General features: G+C 35.9%; 2 protein-coding genes across 11 annotated transcripts in view; one reads left to right on the forward strand and one right to left on the reverse strand.

Moving 5' to 3' along the window:
• The window catches only part of LOC132668827 (uncharacterized), a 130209-nt gene that overhangs the window by 97245 nt on the left and 11715 nt on the right, over positions 1-21249 (forward strand). The window lies entirely within an intron of this gene.
• UBE3A (ubiquitin protein ligase E3A) overlaps positions 4659-21249 on the reverse strand; it is a 93927-nt gene continuing 77336 nt past the window's right edge. For all 10 annotated transcript variants that reach the window (XM_060617905.3, XM_060617908.3, XM_060617899.3 and 7 more), the window contains 2 exons: positions 8920-9063; positions 4659-7939 (listed from right to left, as the gene is read on the reverse strand). In XM_060617905.3, coding sequence (XP_060473888.1) covers positions 7819-7939; positions 8920-9063 — 265 coding nt within the window. In that variant the 3' untranslated portion in view covers positions 4659-7818. The remainder of the gene's footprint in view (positions 7940-8919; positions 9064-21249) is intronic.

Here is a 21249-nt window from a genome sequence, read left to right on the forward strand (position 1 = left end):
CTGAAGCATCTATGAGAAACTCACAGCTAACACCATACTCACTGGTGAAAGATGGAATGTTTTCCTCCTAAAATCAAGAATAAGACAAAGACATCTGTTCTTGCCACTTCCAGCTAATGTTATTCTAAAAGTGCTAGTCAGGGTATGTATGTATGAAAAACAAACAAAAAGAATCCAAAGTGGAAAGGAAGAAGTGAAACTATTTAAATTCACAGATGCATGATGTTGTGTGTACAAACTCCTAAGGAATAAAATAAACAGATAAATACAGAAAAGCTGCAGAATACAAGATCAATATACAAAAATTATATTTTACATACTAGCAATGAACAAACCAAAAATAAAATTTAGAAAAAAAAATTGTTTATAGTAATAGCATCAAAAACAACAACTTAGGAAAATATCTATCCAAAGAAGACCAGACTTGTACACTGAAACCTATGAAACATCAGTGAAAAAAATTAAAGACCTGAACAAATGGAGAGACATCCCATGTTCATGGATTGGGAAACTTTATATTGTCAAAATAGCAATATTCCTTATAAAACACAGCACAATCCCTATCAAAATTCCAGCTGTGTGTTTTGTTGATTCTAAAATTCATGTGGAACTGCAAGGGACCTCAAATAAAGTGATCTTGAAAAAGAACAAAGTTGGGGGATTCACATCTCAAATTCAAAACCTAGCTATAGCAATCAAGCTGTAATAATCAAGACAGTGTGGCACTGGCATAACGACAATGCAAGCCCACAAAATAAAGTCTTATATTTATGGTCAATCATTTCTCAATAATGGTGCCAAGACCATCATAGGGAAACAAGTCTTTTCAACTGGACTTGGACAACTGGACATCCACAAGCCAAAGAACAAAGGTGGATTCCTACAATGCACAATATGCAAAAATGGATCAAAGACCTAAAACTATAAGACACTTACTGGAAAACAAGTGTAAATCTTCATGACTTGGGTTAGGTAATTTTTTTTTTTTTTTAAAGATATGACACTTGGGGCACCTGGGTGGTTCAGTCAGTTGAGCGACCGACTTCGGCTCAGGTCATGATCTCATAGTTTGTGAGTTCGAGCCCCGCTTCGGGCTCTATGCTGACAGCTCTGAGCCTGGAGCCTGCTTCCAATTCTGTCTCCCTCTCTGTCTGCCCCTCCCCCACTCATGCTCTGTCTCTCTCTCTCAGAAATAAACATTAAGAAAAAAAAAAAAAAAGATGTGACACCAAAAGCACAAGTCTCAAAAGAAAAAATACGAGAATTTGGACATCACCAAAATTGAAAATTTTTCTGCTTCAAAGAGTGCCATCAAGAAAGTGAAAATACTATCCAAAGAATGGGTGAAAATATTTGCAAGTAATTTATGTGGGTAGGGACTTGCATTTAGAATAAAGAACTCAGCAATAAAAAGAACCCAATTAAAAAATGGGCAAAGGATCTGAATAAACATTTCTCCAAAGATGAACAAATGTCCAAAAAGCACATGAAAAGATGCTCAACATTATTAGTCATTAGGGAAATGCAAATCAAAACCATGAAATACTTCATTCCCACTAGGATGGCTAGAATCAAAATGTCAATAATAAGTGTTGGCCAGGATATAGAGAAATTGGAACTCTTACACACAGTTGGTGGAAATAGTTAACAGCCACTTTGGAAAAGTTTGATACTTCCTTGAGAGGAGTAGGCATATGACTCCACAATTCACTCCTATGTACATAACCAAGGGAAATAAAAACTTAGGTCCACATAAAAACCTGTACACAAATGTTCATAGTAGTAGTATTTATAATAGCCAAAAAGCAGAAACACAAATATCCATCAAATGAATGACCAAAATATGGCACATAAATACAATGAAATATTCAGCCATAGAAAGAAATGAAGTACTGATACATGCTGCAACATAGATGTACCTTGAAAACATTGTTCTAAGTGGGAAAAAAAGTCATATACAAAGGCCACATATTGCACGATTCCATTGACATGAAATGTCCCAAGTAGGCAAATCTATAGACAGAAAGATTGGCGGTTACCAGGGGCTTTGGTGGGAGGTGGGGGGGTGGGGGTGGGATTGGGGAAGTAGTGAGGGGAGAATAAACAGCCACTCCTAATGGGTACAGGAATTTTATTTTTTTTACAGTGATAAAAATGCTTTGTATAAAATGGTGATAGTTGCACAATTTTGTGAACATTCTAAAAGCAACTAATTGCGCACATTAAAATGGTGACTTTTATTGGATGAGGGAGGGTCAACTCTTGCCAAAGAAATCTTCACTATAAATTATCTTCAACTTCTCCATGGACTCTGCTCTTAATTGGCAACTATTGAGAATCTCAGTCTCTCAGGATGTTTTGCATAAGGCTGTCTAGCATCTGTTATCTCAACTTTGCTGAATCCTGATAACCAGCAATGAGGTAAGCTTGGATATCAGAATCCAAGCTGAGGGCAGGACAGGGCCAGGACTGAGAACCAGTCATTTGACTCTGAAGGCTGCACCCTCAACAGCTGTGTACCTCTACCAGTCACATGCTTATCCCATTTTCTATGGTTTCTTAAAGACCAGAAGATAGCTAGGATAATTATTCCACATCCTGCTCAAATGCACTTAAGAATCCTGACTTGATGGTTGACTTGTAGTAATGGTTATGAGGTTCTGGGAAAAACAGGCATTCATTGTGGTGCTTCATTTAGTATAAATGCATAGTATTTGGCAGTTTGCTCCTTGATAGACATGAGGGGCTGGCAACAGTGGGATGATGTGATGCCTGCCTCCATCTCCACTGGGAAAGGAGTGTGGCCACAGCAAGGCTGCACAGAGGCTTCTCGTTGTCAGAGCACATCCAAAGGGCAGGGCTGGGAAAGTCCCATATTCTTGCTCTCAAGGAATCTGTCCTTTTCATCCTCCCCCTCTCACTAACTTATCTTTCCATGAGTTGAAACACAGCCAGTGATTCTGGGGAGACACTGCCCCAAGGAGAAAGTCCTTCAGTCACAAAACATTAAAATATTCAAAAATAAAAACTTTTATTTTTAATGTTTATTTTCGAGAGTCAGAGCGTGAGCGGGGTGGGAGCTGAGAGGGAGACACAGAATCTGAAGCAGGCTCCAAGCTGTCAGCACAGAACCCGACGTGGGGCTCGAACTCAACGAACGATGAGGTCATGACCTGGCCGAAGTAGGAGGCTCAACTGACTGAGCCACCCAGGCACCCCTAGAAAAGCCTTTTTTTGGGGGGAGAAGTGTGGGAAGACAAGGATGCAGAAGCCACCTTTAGTGAAAAAACAGGAAGCTACATTGAATATTCTATTGCATGCTGAGTCATTTTCAATCATTCACGTAGTGACAAGCTGGTGGAGAGATGATAAAAAAAAAACAAAAACAAAACAAAAACCCATAATCTTTACCATGAATTGGCACACATTCTAGGTAATTGTTATGGGGGGGAAATTCCATTCTCCCTTCACTGTTCAAAAAAGAAATGTGCCCCACCGTGCTGTGCTACCATGAAAGCGTGGGCTGCTGTGAGGTCACATGAGCACTTTGGGGGTCAATGAAGTTTTTATGGGTGAGGTACTTTTTAAATTTTGGTTTTGAAGGGTATTTGAGAAATATAAAAATGATTAGGCACAAATGTAGATGCTGGGTGGGGATGCAGGGAGAGAAGTGCCCATAATAAAAGGCAAGAGTGGAAAAGTATGTGGGGCTCAGTCTATGGAGGGCTTTAGATGCCAAGCTTGAGGAATATTTCTAAAGGGAATAAATTTTGAGGCAGAAGTTATTTAAATAAGCAAAACTGCATTTTAGCAGAATGAAAGACTGGAAGAGGTTACAGTCAGGGTGGTTAGAAAGCTACCAAGACCAACCAGGTGATTCAATGGACCAGGACTTGAAAGGAAGTAGGATGGAGGAATGAACAGCTGGGAAGATTGGAGGGAAAAGAATGGATACAAGCTGTGACAACTGAGGGATGAAGGATTTTGGTGACTGGGTTGAAAATGACCCTTTAAAGGGAGAAACAATAGTAGGTAGAGATGTAAGATTAAGTTTTGGTATTGACTTTGAGGTGCCAGAAAGAAATCCTGGGGCTAGGGTCTGAACAGAAAATAGGGATTTAGGCAAGAATCTTAAGGAGTCGTTGAGGTTGACCAGAGAGAATTGGGCAAGTAAAGACAAGAACTTTAATTATAGTATCCATCCAAGATCTGGACAGTATACATCCAACCAAAAAAAGGAACCAAAGAACAGGCTAATTAAGTTCAAGTTGTTGGCAAGATTAGAGCCCTTACTGGCAATTCAGGTTATGAGCATTCTTCAGGACAGCATTTTCAGTATGACAGAAATGGATTAGCAGCATTTCTCAGACATTTGCATTAAAATCTTTCAGTAGTGTTTTGTTTTGTTTTTTTTTTTTTATTTATTTTTTTTTTTTAAAATTTTTTTTTTTTCAACATTTTTTATTTATTTTTGGGACAGAGAGAGACAGAGCATGAACGGGGGAGGGGCAGAGAGAGAGGGAGACACAGAATCGGAAACAGGCTCCAGGCTCCGAGCCATCAGCCCAGAGCCTGACGCGGGGCTCGAACTCACGGACCGCGAGATCGTGACCTGGCTGAAGTCGGACGCTTAACCGACTGCGCCACCCAGGCGCCCCTTGTTTTGTTTTTTTTTTAACAAAAGCCAACCTACTGGATTTGAACAGGGAAGAGGAAAAAGCTTTGGGACTTTGCATTTGACACTCTGTCCTCCGCAAGAAATTCTTTATAGACTAATGACACTGAGTAGAGGAAGACAAGAGGGAGTAAAATAGAAGCTTGTTTTTGAATTCTTTGGTGGCTCAGGGAAGGGGTGGGAGGGGTAGAGATGTTCCTTAAGAAGCTATGGAAGGTAAAAAAGGTGGTAAGGTAAAAAAAAAAAAAAAAAAAAAAAAGATAGATTAGATAGATACATAGATGACAGGATGGATAGATAGATAGCAAGGGGATCAAGACTACAAATAGAGTAGCCTCGGGAAAATAGTCCTTCCTGTAACAGACTATGAAACTGAGAAAAATCCCAAAGGGGCTTAAAACCCCAGCACAGTTGTGTTCTTATAGGAAAGGGAATGACATTGCTAGGTCACAACTATGAATGAATAACATCAGCAGTTCAGTTTGAAGCCTCATTTTCAAGTTGTTTTTTGTTTGGATATTTATCTTTCCTGCACAAGTTTGTATCCCCAAACGAGGCTAGGGAAGTTGTAATTGTATTTTATCACACAATTAACCACAACCCAGGAAAGTAGTATACAGTATAGGGTCAGGAAATCTAACTCATTTGCTGAAGCTGCCAGGCTCCGGGAAAATTTGGCTTCAAGTTGTATTTTTATATTGCATGTTTGGAATTTTCTAATAATAAAATATTAAACACAAAGTTTCCATTTGGAAATTTAATTATTTTAGTTTATGGTTCATTTTGTCCCAGAACTTCTTGGGAGACTGTAGGCTGATTGACAGATAACCAAAATATGTAAGAGTGTCCAGGCAAAAATGTGCTTTAATAATATGACATTTGGGGTAGAGTAAGTAGTCATTAGTCAAAATTTCTGTTTTCCTCTTCCTTGAGATATTGTTCAGTGGCATTCTGGTAAACAGTAGTGAACAGGAGGCAATGATAAGAAGTGGTAACATGCCCAGGATAATTATTAAGCAAGTGAGAGAGGCTACTATGGACAACCAATGACTTTTTCTCTTAGAATATTTTTAAGGGTAGGTTTATTTTGAACTGTTTGTTAAAAGTCTATTTGATGTGAATTCTATATCTGATAACCTATACTCAATTACCATTCACAGACTTCATACAGATATGTTAATACAATTGTAGAACTTCAATACTGTGATAATAGAATTTGAGAACTGAAGAGCACACATTTCTTCACGAATTTATTATAAAATGCCCCCAGAGTATTTTATTTCTCTCCTTCTCACTTTCATTATACACAAGCACATGGATGAGACACTCTTTAAGATAACTGTAGTAGCATGAGAGTCCCTTGCATCAAGGTAGTGTACATACCTTAACAGTGTTCTAAAGGCTGGCCCAGAAAAAAACAAAAAACAAAAACGTTACCTTATCACAAGATGGAAAGCATTATTTTCTTTTTCCACTAAATTATGATGAAAAATGTTACCGCTTTATTTAGCAATATGGTACATAACAGATGTGTTTCAATTACTAAAATAATTAAAATAATCCTCAAAGACATCCTTTTTCCCCTCCAGTGATTTGAAAAGCTGTATTTTTCCTGTCAATTGCAAACAAATCATCAGCTGATCGTAGTCTGTTAAAACAATCATCAAAGCACAAGCTCAGCACATTAGCTGTATGTAGCTTGTAGTAAAAGGATATATCAATGTTTCTCCTTAGTTAAAAATACATAATCCTTTTATTTTATATTGCAATAAAACAAATTAACACCACAGACACAGAAGACTAGAAAGGGGAAACTACTTACTTCTGAACTTCCAGTAATTTAAACGTATTTGTACTTTTCCATAGTACATGAAAGTAATATTTAACACTTACTTTTTGAAGTAAAACTTAATCTTTGGGGATATACAATGTAGATAGGACTTAAGAGTAATAGTTCCATTCATTTCCAGGTCTGCTTAATGTATGATTAGGTAAAACAAGGCACAATAGCCATCCTTTCCATTATGTTGCAACACTGATCATGTGCCTTGATAAAATGGCTGATTAGACAAGATGATGGCAACATGAAGGGAAGACTTTGGATTGTCTATTTAAAATGCAGGTAATAAGTAATTAATAAAAAATTTATTTTAAGTGCACTTTCACATGCTTTGAGTTTATAATAAACAACAAACTTCCTAACTTTCTTGCAACAGGCTTGACTACCATTTCTTTTGGCCAAATGCACTTTTCCCCAGTAAACTTAAAACAACAACAATAACAACAACAACAACAACAACAACAACAACAACAACAACAAAATAATCCCTGTCCTTTCATATACTAAGAAAGAGGATTGGCTACTGAAACAGTTCATTGCAAGACACATGAAGACGACATACTGTGGCATGAGTTGTTTTTAATTTGTTGTGCTGTTTCTAAAGTAAAGTTCTGAGGGCTGCAGTTAAAACATTCCAAGTTCTCCCTTCCATCTTTATTGATTTCAAGATTTTGCACAGAAAACTCTTTGGGGACTAGAACAGCAGCAATTGCATCACACTGTTTTCAAGACTTCAAGTTTCAAAGCAAATTGTTTAAAAAAAAAAAAAAAAAAGCACAGTTCCTGATTTGAGTTAGATACAGGGACAAAATAGCACATACTTGAAGGTTACACAGTCTACAAATGGTGGGAATATTTTCCTTGGGAGAGTAGTTTTGTTGGTATATATTTTTTAAATACTCAAAAAGGCTCAACCTCAAGCAGTAATAAACACAAGCAAAAGTGATTTAACCCTTAAAATAAATATTCAGAAAAACCTCTCTGTACATACAAGTGAAAGAATAAGTAACACTTTCACACCAAAAAAAAAAAAAATAATAATAATAATAATAAAGGATTTGTTCATATAAGTAGCTGAAATCTGCTGTTCCAGCCCATATATCCCCAATAAAGAAGGGAGGCACAGACATAGGTGACTACTGTGGTTCACTATCTTACAGCCTTTTTGTACTGGGACACTATGACCACCAATTTTATCCCTCTTGTTATATGTATTAAAATTTTAAATTTCCTTTTTTTTTCTTTTTTCATTTTTTTTCTTCTTCTTCTTCTTCTTTCTTCTTCTTCTTTTTCTTATTTTTTTTTACAGCATGCCAAATCCTTTGGCATAAGTGATGGCCTTCAACAATCTTTCTTTAAGTTTTTCTTTGCTTGAATATTCCGGCAGTAAAAGGACATTAAAGCAAGTATGAGATGTAGGTAACCTAAAGAGAGAGGAGGGGAAAAGGTAGGAAAATAAATCATGGAGAATATGCCCAGTACTAAATGATCCTACTTTTAGATGGTATATATAGTTGAGATGGTTTGCAATGCAGACTATACATTAATGCAACTCACGAAGATAAACTTTTTGCTTTTCCTGTGCAACTGCCAAGTATCAGTTCATTCAATATTAATGCTGCTGCTGCTGACTGATAACACTGCATTCACTAAGCTATTATGACATCCCATATATTGTTTTAGGTATTTAACTGTTATATCTATTTTAACTAAATCTTCTCACAATAAACCTTCAGAGGAAGTATTATCCCCACTACAGAGCTGACATCACTGAGAAGTTACTCTAAAATGAAGATAATATTCAAACCCAGTCAACCTAGTTTTCAAGATTTCAAAGTCTGCGTTCTTTAATGCTAATCAGAAATATTCCTGGCAATATGACTACATCAATGACTTGTAACAAATGTTAAAGGCATCATACAGAAAATAATGTGGACTACTAATAGAAATTTTTCTATATATTTAAACCCTTAAATAGGTTACTGTATGTATGATTCTTATTCAAAAAAAATGTTAACTTCTATAATGAAGAGAGAATAAAATCAAATGTCAAGATTATGATATTGGATTTAAATGTCAACATTATGAAATCTAGTGCCGAACAATTTTCTTAGCCTCAACTTAACCATCATAAATAGATTACATAATATGGTGTTCAATTAAAAAACTGTGAAATTAAAAACTGAATATGTAAAATTCCAAATCAAGTGAGCCCTGTAATAATTTTGAACTAGGCACTGTTTTAAAAATTTCCTCAAACAGCAAAATATTCTCTGAACTAATGTTTCATGTGATTTGGAGTTCTATATAAAATTATAAAAGTGCTCAGAAGCTACTGGACAGTTCACATATGTGTGATATGGGATGTAAGGTTTCTGGTATATAGTCACAATTTAATAATTACCTTTCTGTGTCTGGGCCATTTTTGGCTATAATCATCTTTAACTTTCCTAGTCCACCCACAGGTGCTCTGTCTGTGCCTGTTGTAAACTGCAAGAAGAGTCTTTTCTGCTCATCTGTAAATGAATGAACAATTTCCCAGAACTCCCTAAGGAGAAAAGACAGAATACTGATTTTAGGTTGGCATTCATTTACAACTAACACTAATATGAGTTTATGACTTATTAAAACCATATTAGGGAGATGAACTGGAAGTTAATATCAGAAACCCTAAACTCCTGGTGATTTAGGATCTATGGATTACTTATGCAAATTTATCTTAAGGAAACAGTTTTAAAATCATATTATTTACAACATTAACCGGCAAACCCAAGTGTCCAGTAGGAAATAATTATGTAAACTACGGTATACTCACAGTATATAATCAGTAATCAGTAAAGACAAAATCCAAAACTCAAATCCTGTGAAATGAAAATAAGTGAAAAGAAATACTCTAAAAAATTAACTCCAGATGTCTTTGGGTATATATATTTTTATTTATTGCCCTCCATACCTGACTTCCTTATTCTCTTTGTCTACCCTTACCTTACTTAATTTTGGGAATTGGGGGTGAGGAGAGGTGATAAGAGATTAAGGACAAAATAAAAAGAAACACACACACCCCTAATAGTAGTAATACAAAAACATACTTTTTTTTTTTTTTTTTTAACATTTATTTATTTTTGAGACAGAGAGAGACAGAGCATGAACATGGGAGGGGCAGAGACAGAGGGAGACACAGAATCTGAAACAGACTCCAGGCTCTGAGCTGTCAGCACAGAGCCCGACGCGGGGCTCGAACTCACGGACCGCGAGATCGTGACCTGAGCCGAAGTCGGCTGCTTAACCGACTGAGCCACCCAGGCGCCCCCAAAAACATACTTTTCTATAAACTAGAACATTTTTGACTTTACGTGTTATGGAAGTGGGGATGGAGGATAATTTCTTTTTTAATTTTTAAAAAATATTTATTTTTGAGAGAGAGAGACAGAGAGAGAGAGAGAGAGAAAGAGAAGGGCAAAGAAAGAGACAGGGAATCCAAAGCAGGTTCTAGGCTCTGAGCTGTCAGCACAGAGCCCTATGTAAGGCTTGTGCTCACAAACAATGAGATCATGACCTGAGCTGAAGTCAGGCATTTAACTGACTGAGCCACCCAGGTGCCCCTGGAGGACACTACTTACATGCAATTATTTTAAGAGAATGATTTGGTCCCTGGCATTTCTAAAACCTATGTGATAAAATTCATGTTGTTATAATCACTCTAAAAACAAAATGGGGGCGCCTGGGTGGCTCAGTCATTTGGGCGTCCAACTCCAACTTCAGCTTAGGTCATGATCTCACAGCTTGTGGGTTCAAGCCCTGTGTCAGGCTTTGGGCTGACAGCTCAGAGCCTGGAGCCTGCTTCATATTCTGTGTCTCCCTCTCTCTCTGCCCCTCCCCCACTCGTGCTCTATCTCTGAAAAATAAACATTAAAAAAAAAAAACAACCCAGAAACGTAGCTCATTAAAAGCAATCTTGGCATATTTGTTCGAATGAGATATCCATAAATTTAACATATATACTAATTCTCAGCTAAAAAAAATACAAGATTTTAGAAAAAAATTAAAAATGTTTTTTTAAATTGATCAAAGAGTACATTTTAATATTTATTTGAAAGGCTCTTTCCAGAATCTTAGCAGAAAAGATCACACTCCCTACACATATAATTCCAGTTTTCGATATTCTAATATTCCAGGATACAATTTCTATTATCAAAATGCTGGCATTTTTGTTGGTGCAATGCCAATACTTCTGACACAGGTTAGCAGCTTTATTAGACTTCTTGCCTCCCTTCAAAGTCTTCCTACTTTTTTTCCCTGACACTCTTAACATCCTCCCCACCCCTCAGTTCCCGTAAACCTCCCACTCCCCTAGAGAAAACAATAAAGAACTACATCGTAACAACAGGAAATTAGACATGGAACTTGCAGGTGCATCTTTCAGGAACAGCTAAAATCACCCCACAGTTTAGATCTCACTTTTGGTTGGCTGACAAGAAAAAATAAGTTTCCTATAGCCTAGAGCTCTCTGTCAGGGCAGAATAGGTGTCCTGCACACTACAAGGAACCAGTCATACCTAAAAAGGCAGATAGAAAGGTATCCTTATCAGCATGGCTTCTTATTTATTTGGTTCTTTCTAAAAAATAGGAATTTAAAATATTGGAGTTGCCATCAGTTTATAATGAAAACACTTATTGACAAAATTCTTCTCTTAGTGTTATGTTCTATATTAAAATTCTGGTTAGGAATGCAACTATTTAGAAAACCAAACATGAAAAAGAGAGGCTTCTGCATTTCTTCCTTAAGTGGTGGCTGCATGGATCACATCTCATTTATATCTCCTTAAACCTATTCAGATCAAAAATGAGAGAAAATCTGATAGAAACACTCATAACCTATGCTTAGATTAAAATCAGGAAAACAGAGCAGCAAACTCCCAACTGACATATCAGCTGGAGTATGAACACCTGAGCCCAAACTAGCAGAGTCCAGCAGGAGCACTATGGAAGAGGGGGGTGTACAGAAGAATAACACAGGTTACAGTTCACCCCAGAAGGGCAGAGCCCCACCCGAAGAGTGAACTACTAAGGATAGGTAAGAGCACTGGCAACAAAGTGGCTAAAAGGAAGGGTCTTAGAAAAGTATCAGGGATTAGAAATGACAGGCATGCTACCTGGAAGGGATGGGGAGCACCCTGGGAGGCATATGTGTCCCTTTGAAAGTAGCTTCTGGTTATAAAGGGATGGAAGCAGGAATGCCTGGGTGGCTCAGTTCGTTGAATGTCCGATTTCAGCTCAGGTCAGCCCCGCATCGGGCTCTGTGCTGATAGCTCAGAGCCTGGAGCCTGCTTCAGATTCTGTGTTTCCCTCTCTCTCTGCTGCTAAACAACTCTCATTCTGTCTCTGTCTCACTCAAAAATAAATAAACATTGAAAAAAAAAAACTAAAAAAAAAAAAAAAAGAGATGGAAGCAGCTAATGAAAAAGGTCCTAATTAAACAAGATGGAACTGAAGAATCAGAAGGTGGTAGGCCACATAACCATGTATTAAAGAAACTGCACAACAAAAGAGGGACTATTCGATCAAAAGACCACTAAAGCCACCCAAACTTCTCTCTAGTCCCCCATGAGATCTACTAATAGGTCAGAAAAATCCAATAGATACATAAATGAGAAAAACATAATTCCAAAGTCCAAATAAAGACATTATGAAACAAGTATAACAAATAAGAAGCTAAATTCCTAGCAGAAAAAATGTATTCTTGAAAAATTCAGTTGTGAAGAATGCAAACTGTGTAATTCCCACATTCCAATATGAAGATAGAAAAGAACACCATTAATCAGAAATACAAAGCTCAGGAATGAACAAATCTGAAACAGAAATGGGAATACTCAAACATATTCAAGAAATATGAACATAAATTTGGAAACAGAAGGTTAATATATAAGGTGACCAAAGGAGAAACAGCATAAACAACATTTCTACTAGGGACACAGAGATCAGAAACAAAAGAACAAGAAAAAGGAATTTAAAAAACTAAACAAACAAAAAAACCCCACAAAAAACAAAAACAAAACAAAAACCTAAAGAAATATGCACCAAAGCAGAATACAGAAAAAGATTAGTATTTTAACTACATAAACATAAAAGCTTTTACTTGGCAAAAACAAAAACAAAAACCTAAGCAAAGTCAAAAGATAAACTCGTAAAAATATATTTGCAAATTTATTAGGGTTAAACAGCTAATCTGACATATAAAGTTTCTAAAAACAAAGAAAATAACCAATAACTTAGCAGGAAAAGGAGTAAGACTATAAAGAATACAAATAGGGGCGCCTGGGTGGCGCAGTCGGTTGAGCGTCCGACTTCAGCCAGGTCACGATCTCGCGGTCCGTGAGTTCGAGCCCCGCGTCGGGCTCTGGGCTGATGGCTCGGAGCCTGGAGCCTGTTTCCGATTCTGTGTCTCCCTCTCTCTCTGCCCCTCCCCCGTTCATGCTCTGTCTCTCTCTATCCCAAAAATAAATAAAAAACGTTGAAAAAAAAAAATTAAAACAAACAAACAAAAAAAAAACCAAATAGCTCCTAAGTACAAGAAAAGATGCCCATTCTCATACATATTGAGGAAAACACAAATTATCATTTCTTAACTGGCAGACAGGTAAACATCAGAGTTTAAACACCACACTGGATTTGGGAAACTGTAGGAAAAGGGATACTCCTATATTGCTGGTGGGAGTACACAATGTTACAATTACTGTGAAGGAGAATTTGGCATTACCTAGCAAAAAAAACACATGTATCTACAATTTGATGTAACAATCCCATTTTTAGCAATTAAATGATACCCATACATACATATGGAATAATCCATGTATGATGATTCACTGTCACATTATTTCTAACAGCAAAAGGTTAGAAATAAACACTATGTCCTAATAATCTATACTGTTTTCACACAATGATACTATTTAGCCATACGATTTCTTATAAAATGGCTTATTTCAGACCTCGAGTTAAGAATGCTCAAGGGTGACCTAAAAATTTCAAAATGTAATGAGGTGATGTTAAAAGCATACCAAAACTAAGCTGTTTGAATATCACTAAGAATAATGAATGTGAAACACACTCAACATATAAAAGTCCATGAGTTCATAACAATATTCAGAAAAAATCCAAAAAACAAAACGAAACAAATTCACCCCACCAATTAAAATCCAAACTCATTTGTCATTACTGAATTTGTATCAACTCCTTACTCTAAAATATTTAATTACATTTTATTATGCCTTTTCAGTAGAACTGTTTCTCAAGGTAATCAAATAGCAACCACTGATGAGGAAAAAGAATGGCAGGTATATATGTAGAATGAACAGAAAAAATTTTTTTTCCTAAATCACCATTTTGCAACCCCCAGTGAAACAATGGATTCAGGCAAGAATACTGATACTAAAAATTAGAAGAGAGACAGATAGGAGGTTTTGGGACAATGATGGTGGCAGAAACACAGTTATTTTGTTTTTGTTTTTCTTTCCAATCTTCCTAATCTTAATCTCTCCCATAAAATCAGAACTAAGTGGATGACAAAAGAGAAGACCTACAGAGAGCACCTATAAAACTAGGTAACAAGATATCCCCCATAAATCCTTGCGTGTAAGTGAAAAGGAACACCACTGACACTACAAGACCTGGCTGTTATTGGTGTCAGTGGGTGAAGAAGCACAAGGAAGACAACTGCGTTTCTTACAGCCCTGAGAACAATGGGACCTCAAAAACACCAACCCACTGGAAATCACATGTTAGTCTGAGAATAGCAGCTCAAAGAGTTATCCAATACAAGGGATCATGATACAGTGAAAGGTCTGGGCCTTTAAAGCTCTTGAACACTAAAATTCTCTTTTAAACTGAGGAGAAACTGCTCGACATAGGTCCAAATTGACCAAATCAAGAAGGAAAAACAAAACAAAACAAAACAAAACAAGAAAAAGTCAAATAAATGGGAAGAGTAGAATAGGCAAGTTTCAGAAAATGCAAGATCATACATATATACATATACATATATGTATATATTTTTATCATTTTGCAAAAGTAAAATGTACAGAGCCTTCCTGAAGCAGGAAAAGCTGCCTGGCCTATCTCTCCCTCTTGCAAATATGACAAAACTCATTCCACTTAAAAGTAATGAGCAACAGGAAAAAAATCACAAACACTAAAAAGAGCTGTTACTAGAGAGAGAATAATGTGTGTGTGTGTGCGCACACACAAGAATGATGTCTCTATAGAGAATAAAGTACACTGAAAGATCTGCTAACAAAACATGAAAATTGTAATAAACAAAGTTCAAATTAAGTTAATTTTCTTTTCTTTTTTTTTCAAATAACAGTAGAGGCTATGAAAGGACAACTAAGTCAAACAGAAAATTTTAGAAGAAAAGATTTTGGAAGATATGACAGAACTAGGGAATAACCAGAAATTAAAGAAAAAAATATGTCAAATTGAGGAAACTAAAACTAAACTAGAAAAACCACAGGATAAATTAAGTACAATGATAATACCACAGAAACAGATGATAAAAATCTTATATTGAATCAAGAAAACAAGAAGCCTCTGGGTTCTCCTTCTCAACCCAAACAGTTGTTAGTGGATTTCTGCCACAATTGGTCCTCGCCTGGGAAGTGCTCCTCTTCTTGCAGAGCCTCAGAGTCCCTTCTAGCCCAGAGACACTGAATGACCAACAATACCAGCAAGAAGAATTCTACTACAATAGGCACAGAGCCCAGGAAGAGCTCTCCAGCCCCATGGGCCTAAGACACCATGCAACTCGGCCTGGTGAAGCAGCTCATTTCAGCCCCCTCAAACAACACCATCATGTATTGGGAGCCCCCATGGAATGATATAAATACAGCAGACCAGAATAGTGCCACAACGTCTCTGGAAAACTAAATTTGTCACTGGAACCACAACCCACAAAATGTTTCACTTGTGAAATAATAGAAAAATCTCAGGAAAGAAACAGAAATTATAATAGTAATAATAATAGTAATAATAATAATAATAATAATAATAATAATAAAAAAAGCTAAATGTAAATTATAGAACTGAAAAATACACTAAAAGAAAAATACCGGATGGAATCAATAGTAAAGATGACAGAGAATAATAAACCGAACAAAAGAGAAAACAGAGAAACAACAACAGAAACTCAGGTGCATGTGGAACAATATCAAATTATTAGAGGCCCAGAAAGAAAAGAGATTGGAGCTGAAAAAGTATTTGAAGAAATGGCCAAAACCTTACCATGTTGGGCAAAAGACACAAACCCACAAATTCAAGAAGCTGAACAAACTTCAAAAAGCTTAAACAAAACTATTCTTCAGGAATAAAGGGGAAGTAAAGACATCCCTAGACAAAGGAAAACTAAAAGAAAATGCCATCAATAGACCTGTCTTTGAAGAATGACTGAAAGAAAGTGACAAAATATGGACTCTTGAAGCAAATGACAGAAGAAATGTAAGTAACATACAACAGAATACTATTCTCATGAGTTTTGTAAATCAAATGTGATGACTGATACAAAAATTGTAACAGCATTAATAGTCAAGACAATTTTTAAAAGTGAGGAAAGAAACCTAAATGGAAGCAAGGTTTCCACACTTCACTGGAAGTGATGTTATCCACTTTCACATATGTACAGTGTAATATCACAGCAACCAGGAAGAACACTATATAAACAATATACCCCAATAAACACTAAAAGTAAATCAAGAGGGAATCTTAAAATATGCTCAAGTAACTAAATAATCCATGGAAGGCAAAAAGATAGAAACAAGCAATCACAAAGAGGAACAGAAAACAAAATGGTAGATGTAAGCCCTAACCTATTAACCTTAAATAATAACCTTAAATATGAACTGTCTAAATTTACCAATTATAAGGCAAACTGACAGAGTAGACTAAAAAAAAAAAAAAACAAACTTTATGCTATTTCTAAGCAATTCATTTTGAATTCAGCAACAGGTTGAAAGTACAATGACAGAAAAAGATATCATGCAAACTTAAAAAAATACCAGCATATTATATTCATATTAGATTAAGAGCACAGAAAATTTCAAGATACAAAGAGTGACCTTATATAATGATAAAAAGACCAGTCCACCAATAACGTATGATTCTAAATGGGTATGTACGAAAAAATGTTAAAAACTGAAAAAAGATATGCACCAAATTTCAGAGCCTCAAAATACATGAAGGAAAAAAAAGGGAAAAGGAGAAAGACACGTACCAGAAAGAGACCTACAGAAATATGCTCCACTGATTTTTGACATATGTGAAAAAAGTAATTCACTGGAGGAAAGATAAAGTAGTAAATCTAGAATATGCACACAGAGCTCTCAAACTCAACAGTAAAAAAAAAAAAAAAAAAAGTCAGGTGCACTCTTGGCATTTATCATAGAAATGAAAATTTATGTTTACCTAAAAAATCACGATTATTCATAGCAACTTTATTCATAATGGCTTTAGAAGCTTTTCTGCAGTCTGAAGTCTTTCAACAAGCAAATGGTTAAAAAGACTGGTAAATCCATAGCAAAGGAATAAACACTACTCGGCAATAAAAAGAAACAAATTATTGATAGTGAAAAAATCTGGATGACTTTCAAGGCTGAGTAAAAAAAGCCAATCCCAAAAGGTGACACATTATATGTGATTCACTTAATACAACATTCTTGAAGCTCATCAAACTCCACACCCGAAAAACAAATAACCCAGTGAAGAAATGGGCAGAAAACATGAATAGACACTTCTCTAAAGAAGACATCCGGATGGCCAACAGGCACATGAAAAGATGTTCAACGTCGCTCCTTATCAGGGAAATACAAATCAAAACCACACTCAGATACCACCTCACGCCAGTCAGAGTGGCCAAAATGAAGAAATCAGGAGACTATAGATGCTGGAGAGGATGTGGAGAAACAGGAACCCTCTTGCACTGTTGGTGGGAATGCAAATTGGTGCAGCCGCTCTGGAAAGCAGTGTGGAGGTTCCTCAGAAAATTAAAAATAGACCTACCCTATGACCCAGCAATAGCACTGCTAGGAATTTATCCAAGGGATACAGGAGTACTGATGCATAGGGGCACCTGTACCCCAATGTTTATAGCGGCACTCTCAACAATAGCCAAATTATGGAAAGAGCCTAAATGTCCATCAACTGATGAATGGATAAAGAAATTGTGGTTTATATACACAATGGAATACTACGTGGCAATGAGAAAAAATGAAATATGGCCTTTTGTAGCAACATGGATGGAACTGGAGAGTGTGATGCTAAGTGAAATAAGCCATACAGAGAAAGACAGATACCATATGGTTTCACTCTTATGTGGATCCTGAGAAACATAACAGAAACCCATGGGGGAGGGGAAGGAAAAAAAAAAAAAAAAAAAAAAAAAAAAGAGGTTAGAGTGGGAGAGAGCCAAAGCATTAGAGACTGTTAAAAACTGAGAACAAACTGAGGGTTGATGGGGGGTGGGAGGGAGGGCAGGGTGGGAGGGAGGGCAGGGTGGGTGATGGGTATTGAGGAGGGCACCTTTTGGGATGAGCACTGGGTGTTGTATGGAAACCAATTTGACAGTAAATTTCATATATTAAAAAATAAAATAAAAAAAAATACAACATTCTTGAAATGACAAACTTAAAGAAACAGAGAACAGATTAGTGGTTGTCAGGGATTAGGGACTAGAGTGAGGACAGGGTAACGGTACGAGTGTGACTGACTTATATATAAAAGATCAACAGAAGGAATTCTTGTGGTGACAGAACTTTTCTGTATCTTAACCGTATTCTAGTTGTGATATTATACTAATGTTTTATAAAGACTTCCATTGAGGGAAACACGGTAAAGTATACACAGGGTCTGTGTGATTTCTTACAACTATATGCCAAATTACATGATCTCACAATAAAAAGTTTAATTAAAAGGAAAGTGTTGGGGCACCTGGGTAACTCAGTCTGTTAAGTGTCCAATTTGATTTCAGCTCAGGTCATAATCTCAGGGTTGAGACTGAGTTCCATGCTGGGCATGGAGCCCGCTTGAGATTCTGACGCTCCCCTGTTTGCTCACATGTGCATGCACTCTCTTTCTCTTTGTCTCTCTCACACACACGCACAAAAAATGTGCTAAAGAAGATTAACAGAGGAGTAGGTTTGGGAGTAAAGAAAATCAGTAGAGACAAAGAGGCACATCACATAATAATGGTAAAGGATCAATCCACCAAGAAGACGTACTGAGGTTCAGAGTGTATGCACCAATCAAAAAATATTTAAGATACATAAAGTAAAAACTGATAGAGCTGAAAGGACGAATGAACAAATCTACCATTATGGAGCATTCAAGACCCTTGTCTCTGAGCAACTAATAGTCAGAAAATCTGCAAAATCATCAATGAACAGAATCTACATCAACATTTATAGAACATTCCACCTATCAACACAGAATTCACAAATTCAAAAGCATTGGGGAGTCATGAAGATTAAGTTCTCTTATTATGAAGAATCAAACTAGAAATCAGTAACAGAGGAAAATATTTAAAAACACTGGAAATTAAACAACATAATTTTATTTAAATAATGGCTGAAGAAAAAGTCTCAAAATAAATTTTAAAAAATACATAGGGAAAAAAATGAAAATCAAACATATTAAGAATATGGGATACAGCTAAAGCAAAGGTGAGGGAGAATAAAATTTAAAGCACTAAATGATTACATCAGAAAAGAGGAAAGGTTTTAATCAATCACTGTTTCTATCCTCAATAACCTAGAACAAGAAGAGCAAACTAAACCAAAACAAGGAAGGAAGTAATAAACAGCAGAAATCAATGAAACTGAAAGCAGGAAAACAACAAAGAAATAAAAGCTGGCTTTTCAATATAATCAGTAAATTCAACAAATCTCTCAAGCAAGACTAACAAGTTCAAAAAAGAAAAACAAGCAAATTATCCCTATGAGGAATTAAAATGGGTATGATCAGTTCAGATCTGCAGACATCAAAAGGATAAAAAGGGAATATTAAGAATTCTGCACACATAAATTTGACAACTTAAAAATAAAATGGATCAACTCCTTGAATAACACAAACTATCACAACTCACCCAATATGAAAGAAAACTTTAACAGTTCTACAAACATTAAACAAACTGAATTTGAAATTAAAACACTCCCCAAAAAGGATATTTCTAGGCCAAGATGGTTTCACTGGAGAATTCTACCAAACATTTAAGAAATAATTAGTACCACTTGAACACAATCCTCTCCCTAGAAAGCAGAACACTTTTCAACTCAATCATGAGGCCAGAATTAACCCTGATGTTAAAACCAGACCAAGACAACATAAAACACGAAAACTACAGACCAGTATCTCTCATGAACTTAAACACAAAAATCACCAAACAATTAGCAAGTCCAATTTGACAATAACTAAATGGAAATGACTCAGATACACAATGGTGGTTCAATAATGGAAAATCCATTAATGTAATGTGCCATATCAAATAGAGGATAAAGAAAAATTATATCAACCAACAGAAAAAGCATCTGACAAAAACCAAAAACCTATATATAATAAAACTCAACAAGCAAGGTACAGAGGGGAGCTTCCTTGAATTTGTAGAGCACTTACTACACTAATATAAAGCTTAATAAAGATAAATGCTTTCTCCTAAATTTGAGAACAAGGCAAGGTTTTCATCACTTTTATTACTCCTATTTGGCATTGTGTTAAAAGTTCTAGGCAGCATAATAAGGCAGGAAAAATGAATAAAAGGCATAAACATTTAAAAACAAGCAGCACAAACTACCCCTATTTACAGATGACACGACTATCTACACAGCAGGCCCCAAGTGATCTCAATAAAAAAAAACAAACAAAAAAACCCCTCTATAATAAGTGAGTTCAGCAAGATCAAAAGATATATGACCAACATGTAAAAAATCAATTACATCTGACTATACTACCAACATATGGAAACAAAAATTTAAAATACAATACCATTAAAAAAATAAAAACACCATTTACAATCACTACAAAGGAAATCACACATTTAGGATAAATCAAACAAAACATGTATAAAATGTGTATGTTGAAAATTATAGAATACTGATGAAAGGAATAAAAAATAAATAAATGGGGAGCTATACTATAGCTGAAGAGTCAACACAGTAAAAATGTCATTTCTCCCCAATTTGATCTCAATGTTAACTCCTATCAAAATTTCATCAAGGTTTTTTTGTAGGCACAAAGTGAATATAAAATTTATAGGGAAAAGCAGAGTAGCTAACATATGGAAAAGGCAAGAAATCTTTCACTTAAAATTGGAGTAAGCACTATTATCTGATGTTAATACTATTTACCTATACTAATAGACAGTGTAGTATTGACAGAGGGATGAATAGGCACACAGATCAAGGGAGAATATAGAATTCAGAAACAGATTCAGACAAACATTACAAACTGATTTTTGACAAAGATGAAAAAACAGTTCTTCAGGAAAGGAAGGATAGCCTTTTCAATAAATTGTATGGGAACAAATGGGCATCTACAGGCAAAAAAGAGAATCTCGACTTGAATCTCATATAAAAATCAACTAAAAACGGACCACAGATTTCAATATAATATGTAAAACTTTAAAATTCTAGGGGAAAAAAAATAAAGAAAATCTTCAGGACCTAAGGCTGGCCAAGAGTTTTAGGTCTGACTTGACAAA

Source organism: Panthera onca, chromosome B3, assembly GCF_046562875.1.
Source record: "Panthera onca isolate mPanOnc1 chromosome B3, mPanOnc1 haplotype 2, whole genome shotgun sequence".
Taxonomy (NCBI): Eukaryota; Metazoa; Chordata; class Mammalia; order Carnivora; family Felidae; genus Panthera; species Panthera onca.